The sequence below is a fragment of the Neopelma chrysocephalum genome, unplaced genomic scaffold, assembly GCF_003984885.1.
Source record: "Neopelma chrysocephalum unplaced genomic scaffold, ASM398488v2 Primary Assembly neopelma1_25, whole genome shotgun sequence".
Taxonomy (NCBI): Eukaryota; Metazoa; Chordata; class Aves; order Passeriformes; family Pipridae; genus Neopelma; species Neopelma chrysocephalum.
The window spans coordinates 27256906-27270326 of record NW_020897694.1 but is presented as its reverse complement, the minus strand read 5'-3'; the positions used below and the strand labels follow the sequence as shown (position 1 = coordinate 27270326).

At 39.4% G+C, this 13421-nt stretch overlaps 1 protein-coding gene across 4 annotated transcripts in view; it reads left to right on the top strand.

The window, feature by feature from the left end:
- Positions 1-13421, top strand: part of NALCN (sodium leak channel, non-selective) — a 232806-nt gene that overhangs the window by 180594 nt on the left and 38791 nt on the right. For all 4 annotated transcript variants that reach the window (XM_027674690.1, XM_027674688.1, XM_027674689.1 and 1 more), the window contains one exon: positions 5287-5360. In XM_027674690.1, coding sequence (XP_027530491.1) covers positions 5287-5360 — 74 coding nt within the window. The remainder of the gene's footprint in view (positions 1-5286; positions 5361-13421) is intronic.

Here is a 13421-nt window from a genome sequence, read left to right as displayed (position 1 = left end):
GCCAGTCAGTACATCTAGGCTGTAGGACTGGTCTGCAGTCACTGTCTGACATTTCACAGAGGTTCCTGTGTTGCTTTGCTTTTAATCTTATGCCAAGGATCTTCTTATTCCAGGGTAGAAAGCCTGGATTTTTTAAACATGATACTAAATAAAAACTATGATTGAAAATATCTGCAGTACCTTTTCAAAGCAGTGGGTGGCACTTGCGGAGCAACAATGTTCTGTGATTTAGCTCTTTTTACAACACTTACTGTGGTTTATTGCTTTGTCCTTGTTGATGAATGGGATTTCATAGGATGTAGTGTTCAGACCAAGTTCACACTGACTTGACTGAGTCATTTTTTGTGCCTAAAAGTCAGCAGCAGAGAAGGGTGCCAGCACTTGTGGAAGAGAAGCACTACCTGCAGATTTCCTAATTCTCTGTCTACGGGCATGTGTTTGCAAATAAAGGAGTGTGGGAACCAAGACACAAACTTTATTCATGGTTTCATAGAAGCGCATACTTTCCATCTAACACCTTTCATCCAGGAAATACCACTAGTAATTTGCTGACCTGCCACAGTGATTCCTTACAGTTTAAAGTAACCTGCAAGAGTTCTTTAAAATGTGTTGCTGAAAACATATCTAAAAGTAATCAGTTGCTGTTAGGTGATTTCAGGACAGTGTCATATGCTAAAAAATCGTGTTCTATAGCAGAAAGCTGTATGGCACTGTTATTTCTGCACTGAGTGTACTTATAGGTTACATAAAGAAGTACATAAATAAAGAAAGAAATAAAGGCTAATAAAGATACACTAAGGGTGTCCTCACAGCACAGCACAATCTGTAATAAAAAAACCCAGCAGGCTAAACAGATATCCCTAAAATAACCTCAGCAGAGGATACTGTATTTATTTAATTCCACATCATCTGATTGAGTAATGTCTTTTATACATTAACACTGCTCATAATTCCTCTGTAAAATTCAAGAACTCGGCAGGTATCACAAGTTTTAATTGCCAGCCTCATTCTACACCAGCATGTGGCATCTAGACATTATTAAACAAAATACTGATCATCGTCCACGTTTTCCATTTGTACAGTTCCATTGCACTTGCCTGGTGTGCTATGCAAATTTGGAAAATTAAATGGGGAACAGTTTAGTTTATTTATCTAATATAGAAGTAAGGATACATATTTTAAAAATCTATAGTATTGTTTGATTTTCTTCAGCATGAATATTGACATATGTGTTGCTATTTGACTGACTGCTGACTCCTTTAAATATGAGAAATGGATCAATTGTGCTTCTCTAAAAATATTATCTTGTATTACTGGTTCTGGATATTTTAAACTCAAGATAAATTCACCAGGGTTCTGCTGAAGGAAGGGCTCCTGAATCCTAAAGAGAAATGAGGACCATTAGCTTCAAAAATCATAAGGCAAACAGGATGGTAACAAACCTTCAAAACTTCACCTAAGCCACAGTCCATTAGGTATGGGCCAAAGTTGGTGCCCAAGGATGTCCTTGGGGTGCCTTGGGTGCAAATTTCACAGCTAGTTGTGAAAAAAAGTGCAGCAAAAGTAAATGTACTCTGCTCAAATAATGTGGTGTAACACCCTGTGTTCTGATCCCTTTCTCCATTCTCATGACGTCTTAGGCATAGAGGGGAAGCCGTATGAGTAGCAGCTGCGGTCACTTGGTCTGTTCAGCCTGGAGAAGAGCAGACTGAGGGGACACCTCATTGCAGTCTATAACTTCCTTGTGAGAGGAAGAGGAGGGGCAGGCACTGATCTCTTCTTTCTGGTGACCAGTGACGGGACCTGAGAGAATGGCCTGAAGTTGTGTCAGGGGAGGTTTAGGTTGGATATTAGGAAAAGGTTTTTCACCCAGAGGGTGATTGGGCGCTGGAACAGGCTTGCCAGGGAAGTGGTCACAGCACCAAGCCTGACAGAGTTCAAGAAGCATTTGGAAAATGCTCTAAGGCACATGGTGTGATTCTTGGGGCTGTCCTGAGAAGGGCCAGGAGTTGGAGTCAATGATCCTTGTATACCCCTTCCAACTCAGCGTATTCTGTGATTCTGTGATTACACTGAATAAAATTCACGAACAGCTTTGGGTGTATGAACTAGAACCCAGTCTTTTCTTTCCCTTCTCAGCGTCTCCAGACATGGGCTCCTTCCTATTGCTTCTCTTCATCTCTCTGGCTCTGTGGATGATGCACCTCTGGCTATGTGGTGGCCATATACCAGAGTGCAGCACTATTCTTGCACATCTCCAGCAGACAACTAAACTTGTTCTTTGAAGAAAACAAAAATGGGGAGTCAAGCCATTTCCAGCTGAGGCATGAAAGAGGTTTAGTGCTATGCTTTTATGCAAAACATACCCCACTGTTTCCTTCTTAGTCTTGCTACCTAGAGGGAGGATTCGACAGTTCCTGATAGTATGTAAGTAGCCCTTGCCCTAGACCTGACAGCACCTTTTCTTGAGGTGTTCTTTTTTCCTTGCTGGCACTAGCTGGTTTAATACTTGGCTTGGGGAAGCACTAAGTGAATCAGTTCAAGCACTCAACATCCTTTTGTAGTCTGAAAATATGTAGACTCCCCACTTCTGCTTTTCTAGGGCATGTTCTCTTGCTGACGACCTGGGTGAATTTCCTTGCTTGGGCCACAAGCTTTAATGCCAAGGTGTTTTGTCACCTACTTTAAACACTGAAAAGTGGCCTGTGCCAGATAGGAACTGTAGACAATTTCAGGAAAATGTATTTGCCTCAGCTTTTTTGCCAAAATTAGATGAGCAAAAACTGGAAATTGGGAAGGAAATTAATGCTTCCTGTTTTTAAAATCTTTTCGATTTCTAAGATGTTAACAAGAATTTTTATTAGAAATAAATGGACATAACACATTAGTAGGCAGCACACTTTTTTTCTCTGATATTTAATGTAATTGCAATTATTATAAAGCAATTATTTATAACAGGAAAAAACAACTGAAACAAAACTGCTGGTTTTCCACTTTTCTTATTCCCATAAGTTTGATGTTCCTAGTTGAGCCCTAAAAGAATTATTATGTAACATCTTGTAAAATAGATACTCCTGTGGTTTGGAGGCTTCTTTCTGCAATCCTCAAGTGGGCAAAAACAGTTTTATGGGATTCCACTGACATTAATTTCACTGACATTAGAAGAAAAAAAAATATGTGAAAGAGTTGCTAGTGCTTTCAGCACTGTTAGTTATATCTAAATCCATAATAAAGTACCTTGCTTATAAATCCACTAAACCTGTGTTGAGATACTGCAAATGAGTTAAAACCTACACAAATATGTTTCAGTATATGAAGTATTTATACCTACACAACATTTATTATAATGGTATATTAAGGAAACTTCCCTGTCTGACCATCCAGGAGCCACTCTGGCAGTCAGACTCTGGCACCATCTGAGCTGGGACCGAGGCCCCTTCACAGCTACACCCCTCACACTCACAGTGAGACCAGGTTTCCTGACCACCTCGACCCCAGGTTTCCCATAGCAGAGTCTCAGACATACAGATCCTTAAAATAATTTTATGATGGCGTAATAACTAAATAACAAAATAACAGCTCGTACTGGTGTCTCTGAGGAGGGATCCTCAACAAAGGGACCCCTGGGGTTTTATACCCTAACAGTCTAAGGACAGAGAAGTCTAGGGGTCCTCAGCTCCTGCTGTGTCGCTGAGTGTCTGGTCCCCTGGATGGGCCACAGGTCCCTGTACCCTTTGTTAGGCAAAGGGTCAACAGTTCACAGCGTCTTGTCTCAGGCTCTCATCACCCAGACAGAGCTCAATCTGCAGCTTCACACTGAACTACCTGCACTAAATACATTCCTCAACAGGTGTATCTCATACATTGATTTTCAATTTATGTTTATGGGAACCATATCCAGGGAATGGAATCATTTTTTTGTTTACATTCAACAAGCCTATTACTAATTTTTTAATCTTAATTGAAAATCCAATACCTTATTTTCCAAACTACCTTCTCAAGTGTTTTATACTTTATTTCAGTTTTCAAGTTGCAGGTTTTTTAAGGAAGCCACAGACTCTCAAAATAGGGGTGTTTTCAAATAATCTGTGTTCTTACTTCCACAGGCTGTACAGAGATGGGTTAGAGCATGAAAAAGGTTAAAGGGGCCATGCTTGAGAAGACAAGGGGTAGGAATGAGATTGTAACTTGCAGGTGTGGGTTAAAAGCAGTAGCCATTTTATTAAGTACAGCCGGTACAATTTAAAAGTTTAATATTTTCTAGGCTTCTGTTTCTCTTCAAAGTAAGATATCTAACTGTGACTTGAGAGAAGTTCTAGAAAAATTATTTGTCAAATGACTGGAGGTAGTGTTTTAGAAACATGTAAAGAAGATTTAAAGTAATGTGCTTAAATATTCCATTTCAGATTGATCAAAAACAGGGCAAACATTGCTAGGAGTTTCCAAATCTCTCTCAATCATTTTCTTCACGATAACAATCTCCAAACAGTTGACAGATTTAAGCCAGGGGCTTTCTGTTCGTCACAGGTGTAATTCCTGACCTAAATTCTTCAGCTGTTATTTGTTCCTTGAGTTGCCCTATTTGTTAATCACTTGCTTAGTAAGTAAGTGCTTGTTTTTTCATGTCTCTCAGTCCTTTCATTTCCCATTCAGGAAGTCCTGTTCACAAGAATATGCCCGAAACACTGTTCATGACCAGAGGCAATCACAAGCACATTTTGCTCACCACACTTTTTTGCTCTACATCTGTGGGGGAAAAAAGGGGCCTACTTTTATCTTATCTAGTTCTATGCACTTAAATTATATATCTAAGCTTTGTTAGCTGGCTCTTTTGTATAGTCAAGGCATCTCCAGAGTACAATCCAGCCTAGTCAAAATCCAAAGTGGAGAATGAGTAGCAAAAAGGCATGACTTGGCCAACTGGAGAAGAAATGTGTAATAAAGGAAATAACATTTGTGCTAGTCAACAAAACTATCTGCTTCTTTCTACACAGAACTACCTAAAGATTGGGGTAGAGAGGCCAAAAGCTGCAAGATAAGGCTAGGATCTTAGGTATTTCTCAAGGAATTTGCTCTATGTAAACATTTTGAGTTTTTCTGCCATCTTTTTCCTGGAAAAGAACACTCATGATGCAGACTGTGAAAAATAGCTTTATCATAGAGAACTTCATGTCTTTAATTTTACTCTTTAATGCACTCAATATCATAATGTTTCATTGGTCTGTCACATAGACGCTATATTTTACGACAATTAAAAAGTACGCTGTCTTTTTCTTAATTTTATAGCTCCGTAAATCTGTTTTCAGCATCAGAGCAAGAAATCTTCTGGAAAAAGAGACGGCAATCAATAAAATTCTGAGGTAAGAGTCAGATGTGATTTGGTATTGTTTTGACTGTCGTCTGATTTCTCATAACCTTGTTTTTCACAAATGTTACTGGATGTATAGTATTAATAAGTGTATCCCCTTGTAGTACATCTATTGCTTTCATTATCAAAAATAAATTGCTCTTTTCTCTGGCTTGATTATATGTTTAAACAGCAATAAGAGAGAGATTTTTCTTCTTCGGTATGTATTTGAATTCTGTGTCATGCAGAAAGATCATATTTCAGCTCATTTCACTTCTTCCTTCTAAATTAACTAAAACATGCCCCTTCATAAGTGATGTTATTTTGCCTAAAGAATTCTAACCTGGTTCTGGCAAATATATGCACATAAACATTCACAGGGATTGCACACTAGAAAGCATAGACTACGCCAATGATATTCCAAGTACCAAATGGATAAAGAAGAAGATTTCAGAACTGTGACTTCTGTAGAAGGATTTCCTGAATGTTTTAATAATGATCACTCCTTTTGGTATTCTATATCAAGTAAGTACTCAGTACCATAAGTGAATAATGCCAGTCTGAGTTTCCAAGGCCCATGTCTGAAGTTATCATATAGGTAACACCATGCTGCAGTTTTTCATGCTGCTGTTGGTTTTACATTAAAATGGCTTTTCTTGATATAAGGTGCATTAGCAATGCCAACACTTAATAGATCATTCTTTTCGTATTTAAATTCTCAGCAAAGCAGGTGGATCTCCAGAGTATTGTCAATGAGAGGTCCCAGGTAAGTGCACAGTATAAACAGGAATAACTTTGCTGAAAAGTACAGATTAAGTAAGGCAGTGTTTTGGGAGGAGCAGTGAACTAGAAGTTCAGTGTGATTTCTGAATTATGAAGTTTCTTGAATACATGCCATTTGAGAAATATTAGTTCTTTTTTAAGCTCTATCAGAATACAGAACAGGGAGAACTATAGAAATTATTGTGAAACTTTTTCTGTCTTTAAATCCATGTAATGAAAACATAAAATTACTAATTCAAATGACTGTTCAGTATAAAAATATTGTTCATAAATGTAAATGCAGTACTATAAGTATTCAATTTTAACAAATCTTAGAGCTCTATTTGTAAGCATTTTTTTCAGTTATGGGATTGTACCTTGATTTTACAGGCATAACTGTTACAGATAGAGTAATCAAAAAACTTTTAAAAATATGGTTTTAGATACAGGCATCCTGGCATCATTTCAGTAAAACATTTTCAATGAAATTCTGTGTTATACGAGAACTGTGAAATGCTATTGACATCTCCAGGGTTACACAAATGTCAGGGTTTTTTGGTGTTTTTCTTATACTATACCGCAGAGAAAAAATGTAGACAAAGAAAATATCCTACTTTTATATATTTAATTTTTTTTAATTACATCTGTAGGGGCTTCATTCTTTCTTAGACAGAAGAAAAAAATTAAGTTCTGCAAAATTGAAATTAAGAATTCTGATGAATTCTCCCATCAGCATAGATTTTTCCCCTTTTCAGGATAAATCTGAAACAGAATAGGAGGAGAATCTAAGCAAACCATTGTTTGGATTTCACTAATTTCTCAGACATACCAGGACAGGATCAGAAATCAGTCCTTCCAGTTTCAATCCTACTGAATTCTACTTGGTCCTACAGATCATGACTTCTGCCAAAATCTTGTGTCTAGAAGGACTTCTCATCAATTCACCCAAATTCCTCTGAAGAAAAGTTTCTGAGGAAGAAGAAAAAAGTTTTCATTTACCAATCTATTATTTTATTTTTAATTAATCTATTTAATCTATTAATTTAATCTGCATTTACTGCTCTTTCTCATCTATTTCCTGGTTCATCAGCAATGAACTTTGAGAAACACAGAGAAAGGAGGGAACTTGTGTGAAGTAAGAAAAACATGGGATCACATGTCCTCTAATGCTTTCTTGGGATGCTTGTAAGTCATTTACAAAGAAGCAGTCTTATTCTCCTCCTGAGAAAAAGGAACAAATAGTGTTTATTGTTCCTTGGTTTTGCCTCAAAATTGTTAAATAAGCTCTAATCTATGGCATTTACAATGCATCTGTTTCAGCATAAAAAAACTGTGTTTGTGGCATATCTGGTGGGCATGCTGATAGAGAGCATTCCCAGTGAGGGTCTGACTGGTCCTGAGCACTGACAGTGTTTCCATGTTGATGACAGTGTTGCCACTGTTGATGCAGGTGAGTTTTACAAACAGAGGAAGTGATAAGATTTACATCTGAAATTTTAGATTCAGTTTAAGTAACACAGGAAAATTCAAACTCTCAAGACTTTTTCTCATTTTTGCTATAGTTGTAAATTACATAAACCCCTTCATAAAATTAGGTGACCCTCAGCTATTCAGAATACCTGAGAAAAGAACAAATGGCATTTATGCCAAGAACAATAAGAGATAATTCAGGATGTCCCTTCAGAAAAGATTGCTTCTAGCATCTTTTTAATTTTTGTCTACCTGAATTAAGGAGCATTTATCTAAAGCAATTCCTCTACACAGTAAAACCACCCATGGGCAACTTCAGCTTGACAAAATTGCTGCACTGAAAGAGAATTTTAATTCTAACTTAAGTCCACCTCTGACCTTTTCCCCTCTATTTTGTAAACCTTGTCAATTTATATTTTAGTTAAATTGTGAATGTTTCAATATAACCAACCGTACTGTGCATTACACAAAGATACCTCTATGTCTCTCTTATGCATCTTTCTCTATGCAAACCTTGTTTTTCCCTTTGTATGCTGAACTGCAGTTTGACTTCTTCCCCAAGAAGAGGAAGAAGGACATGAATAGCCCTGACCACCCAGAGAGACAGTTCATATATTCAATCCTAGGTGTCTCACCTCCTCATCTAGTGTTACATTATGCAGCAAAATGCAGGTCTTGGGTCTCTTCTCCTGAAGCTTTCTTGCTGCACTCCAAGGGAACTACCTAGTTTCTGAACATCTTTGTTTTGAAACTAACCTTCACCTGGCCTCCTTGAGGTCTTTGTGCAATTAGACGTGGGAACCAAGTTAAGGATGTAGTAACTACTGTCCTAAGTACTTTGACCAATGGTTTGCATCTTTGCTCTGTCAGTGTCAGAGGTGCTTAACTCTTCATATAAATCCATTCTGAGGTGGGGACTCCACTGTTGGAAAATGAAACAAGGTTAGAGTATAGACAGTTAAAACAACTTTTTTAGAACAAAGTCACATTTAGTAGTGCCTTTGAATTGCAAACAGCTCCATTCCTTTCTGAAAATTATGATACACTTATCTCAGCAGCAATAACCATTTCTAGCAAATTTAATTCCACCTGCATATCTTCAGTGAATCACACTTTTGTCTCACTGTAGCTTGCTGTGAGCACTGCTTTTACTCTTAAAAGCAAGTTCTGTGTCTGTGGTTCTTGTGACCCTCATTCCTTGAAGGATCACTATCTAAGAATGGGGTCTAGTCCTTTAGTCTAGTCCTCTAGTCCCAGTGGCTTTCTGAAGCAGACAGAGTGGAGTAGGTCCAGTCAAAACATTGTGTATAAATCAGTCCATTCTCTCCAGTGCTGAGGATAAGTTATAAACAGTACAGAATGGTGGGGAAACTGAGTAAATTAAAATTAGTCTCACAAACTCCAAAATATAATTAAAGTCTCAGTGTTGCAAAACCTGATTCTGTTGTCTATTAAACTGTGCTTCACAGAATCAGAGAATGTTTGAGATTGGAAGGGACCTCTGGAGGTCATTGGTCCAACCTCCCTTTTCAAGCAGAGTCACAACAGCCAGTTGCCCAGGACCATGTCCAGATGCCTTTTGAATATCTCCAGGGAAAGAGACTCCCCAACACAAATATATAAAACTATGTATTGTGAGAGTTTGGGAAACTAACTTTTTTTTTTTTAATGGGCAGCTTTTTATTTGCTTTTCATTACAGCTGGTGCTATAGTCAAACTGCAAACTGATGCTAAGGGTGTGCAATAGGATTTTCACTGTTCTAGATAAGATTTGCCTGATGTGTTTCCTAGGCCTGAGGGAATAACATAACTCTTGCTTAAGTGGAATCTTAAGTTTCACGAACACCTAATTGAGTGAAGTGCATTTATCTTATGTTTGAAACTGAGACTGCCATGAGTGCATTAGGGGTGGGGGGAGGAAGGAGGGAGAGAAAGAATTGCTTGAATTAAGTATTCCACTCTACTAATTTGCTAATATGCTAGAAGTTAATCAGACTTTGTTCCTACAAGTATTTCTGCAAAATACAGTGGGGGGGGGGGTTCTGAATGGGCAAGAAACAAGATTCTCCGTGCTTCTAGGAAAGTTATAAAGTTTATCTCTGAATAAAATCTCTCCGAACACTAATGTATAAACACCTTTCACAAGAGAATGAGCAAACATTTTCATTAGTTTATCACAGGAATTTGGTCAGAGGGGAACTTTGTAGGCCATGTGATCCAACTGCCAAATTGCTAACCCTGGATCAGACCAGCTCTTGTTTACCCTGGGTCAGCTCAGCTCTGCATCTTCCACCTGGGCTGGTTCTACAAGAAGCACCAGAAGGAGTATCCAGGGAACTACAGGCTTGCTAGCCTGACCTTGTGGAAGGTCATGGCGCAGATCATCATCAGTGCCATCATACAGGACATACAGAACAACCAAGGGATCAGCCCAAGCCAGCATGTGTTTGTGAAAGGCAGGTCCTGCTTGACCAACCTGATCTCCTTCTATGACAAGGTGACCCACTTTGTAGATGAGGGTAAGGCTGTGGATGTTGTCTGCCTGGACTTTAGTAAATCCTTTGGCATCATTTCCCACAACATTCTCCTGAAGGAACTGGCTTCCCATGGTATGGATGGGTGCACTCTTCACTGGGTGAAATCTGTCTGGATGGCTGGGCCCAGTGGTAGTGAACGCAGTTACATCCAGCTGGCAGCTGGTCACCGGTGGTGTTCCCCAGGGCTCAGTATTGGGGCCAGCCCTGTTCAATATCTTTATCAATAACCTGGATAAGAGGATCAAGTGCAACCTCAGTAAGTTTGCTGATGACACCAACTTGGGCAGGAGTGTTGATCTGCCGGAAGGCAGGAAGGCTCTGTGGAGGGATATGGATAGGATGGATTGATGGGCTGAGGGCAACAGTTCCATAAGACAAAGTGCTGGGTCCTGCACTTGGGTCACAACAACCCCATGCAGTGCTACAGGTTGGGGGCAGAGTGGCTGGAAAGCTGCCCAGCAGAAAAGGACATAGGGGTGCTGGTTGACAGCCAACATTGCGTCCAGGCAGACAAAAAGGACAATGGCATCCTGGATTGTATCAGAAGTAGTGTGGCCAGAAGGATCAGGGAAGTGATTGTCCCCCTGTACTCAGCACTGGTGAGGCCACACCTTGAAACCTGTGTTCAGCTTTGGCCCCCTCACAACAAGAAAGACATTGAGGTACTGGAGCATGTCCAGAGAAGGGCAGCAGAGCTGGTGAAGGCTCTGGAGCACAAGTCTTATGAGGAGCAGCTGAGGGAACTAGGGATGTTTCGGCTGGAGAAAAGGAGGCCAAGGGGAGACCTTATCATTCTCTACAATTGCCAGAACATTGTACTGAAGTGGGGTGATGTGGCAGCAAATCTGCATTATATGGGAAACTGTTGTTTAAACATGTTTCAAAATGGCTTTTTGTAGTCTCTTTGCTAACTCATGCTTCTTCTTCCCAAGACCCCCCCACAGCAAGTGTTATCTCTGTCTCAGGAATGTCCTGAGAAGATATCAAGAAGTCTTCTCATTGGACTTTGTCAACCCCTTCCTATTGGTTGTTAACCCCTTCCTGCGATTGGGTGTTCCTGTAAGCCCCTTGAGACCTGTAATTGGTCACTCTGTGAATCCTCCTAAACCCTATATATGTAACCACCCCATCAGTAAACTCTCTCTCTTGCCTCCTGTCCACGTCCTGTGTGCTGTCTCTGTGGCCGCCATGGGACCGCATGGTGGGGGGGAGGGGGGAGCACCTCTCCTCTCCAGACTCTGGGCCTAAAGAAACCCCTGGTGCTGGAGTTTCCCCCTTCCTATCCACATTCAACTGTCGGAAATGGCACCTCAGATGGAAATGGAACCAGAACTGGTGCCCCATGTGAGGAGATCCAGAACTGGTGCCCCGTGGGAGGAGATCCAGAGGGTTCAGTCTCTTATACCAGGTAACAAGTGACTGGACAAGAGGAAATGACCTCAAGTTGCACCAGGGGAGTCTTAGATTGGATATTGGGAAAAATCTCTTCATGGAAAGGGTGGTCAAACACTGTAATAGGCTGCCCAGGGAAGTGGTTGAGCCGCCATCTCTGGAGGTATTTAAAAGACACTTAGGGCCATGCTTTAGTGGTGGACTTGGCAATACTGGGTTAACAGTTGGACTTGATCTTTAATATCATTTCCAGCCTAAATGATTCTATGATTCTATGATCCTAGAAGACATACTATTCTTTATTAGAAACTTGCCTGCATTAAATAAGTGACTTAGTTCTGACTTATTTGCAACAAATTTCTTGGCATATATTTTATGTTTTCTCTCTTAAGAGTATGATTTCTTTCTTCATAACTTTGAGGGTTTGATACCATGCATTTCTCAGGACAAATGTTCCAGATAAGTTGATGTTAGTTGTCGTCAGGTGCGAAATCCAGACTTAGTCCACCTTTCTCAATATCTACAAGCATATGGCATGATTGGATTTCACCTACCTAATGCAAAGACAAAAAAAAAGGAAATTCTGGAATGCACATATCCATTGGTAAGAAGTTACTCTGTTCCATGGGGTTTGTGCCAGCTGACCACCATGTTATGGATCAGTGCAAAGCACAGTTGTGAAGTAGAGTTATTGGGCTATGGAGTCTCCAACACTGCAGGTATGGAAAAAGAAGTTAGACAAACATCAGCCCCAAATAATGTAGCTATCGTTGATCCCATTTTGAGAGAGGTGATAGACTGGATGGTCACTTGAGGTTTCCTCTTCTATATTGCTTTTATTAATTCTTCTACAATCCAATACAAATTGTTATTATAGTAATATCTGTGAGAGGAGAAGCTGAAACAGCAAGGCAAGAATGGCAATCAGAGTAAAAAATTGCTAAAGAACAAAGTCTGCTACCATAGCTCAACTGGCTGAGCAGACACTAAAGATAAGTGACTGGATTTTTCTTTAGAGGCATATGGAAGGAAACAAGAAAAAACATGGAAAAGAAAAATCATGGATTATATAAGCTGCATTAATAATCCATTTTATTTCACCAGCCAAATTCATATTTCTTTAAAAAAAGAACAGTAGTATAGCTGTGGTGAAAATGTGCATTTTGCTTGCTATTCAAAAAGTGCCTTATTGAATTAAATTTATAAATGAAAGAAAGAAACACTACAACATCTATCAGGTGGATTCCCCATAAATCTTAGATTGGCACACTCAACCATATATTCCAAGTTAGATGGAATTATAATGAGAACAGAGAAAGATTTAGTAAGGTTAGAGAGTCATAGAGAGTGGAAACAGTGCTGAACGAGGATGATAACTGAGTGTTGTACTGCAGGGTACCACACTGCTAAGACTTCAGTTTGAGCACATTTCAGAGAGAACAGGAACAAAAGCACACAGTAATATATGCAGTTGCTACAGTTACTACATAAGTACTCACTCATTCAAATAACGAAGAAAAAACCCAAATTGGTGTTATACTGGAGTAAACACTTGTTGCGGAAAGGATGCCTGACTAAAAAGTCCAAGTGTGAGCCATATGCATACCCTCTGCAAGAGACCTTGGAATACTGATTAAAGGTATAGTATTTTAAAGTATCGATCAAAATATTTAACATTTTACATTAGGTCAAAGAATGTTGCTTGAACACTCTGTTCACTACTTATTTTTCAGGGATCCCAAAGCAGGAAATAGTTTGAAGGACTTCAGAAGTTTGGACCTCCTATCAGGTTACAGGTAATACAAACTATGTGGCACAAACTATGTGGTATCCCAGTAGTATATTGTTCTGTGTAATTTCAGCTGCTTTCTAATAAGCTACCAAATTGCTTTTTCTGTTTCAGGATATTTTAT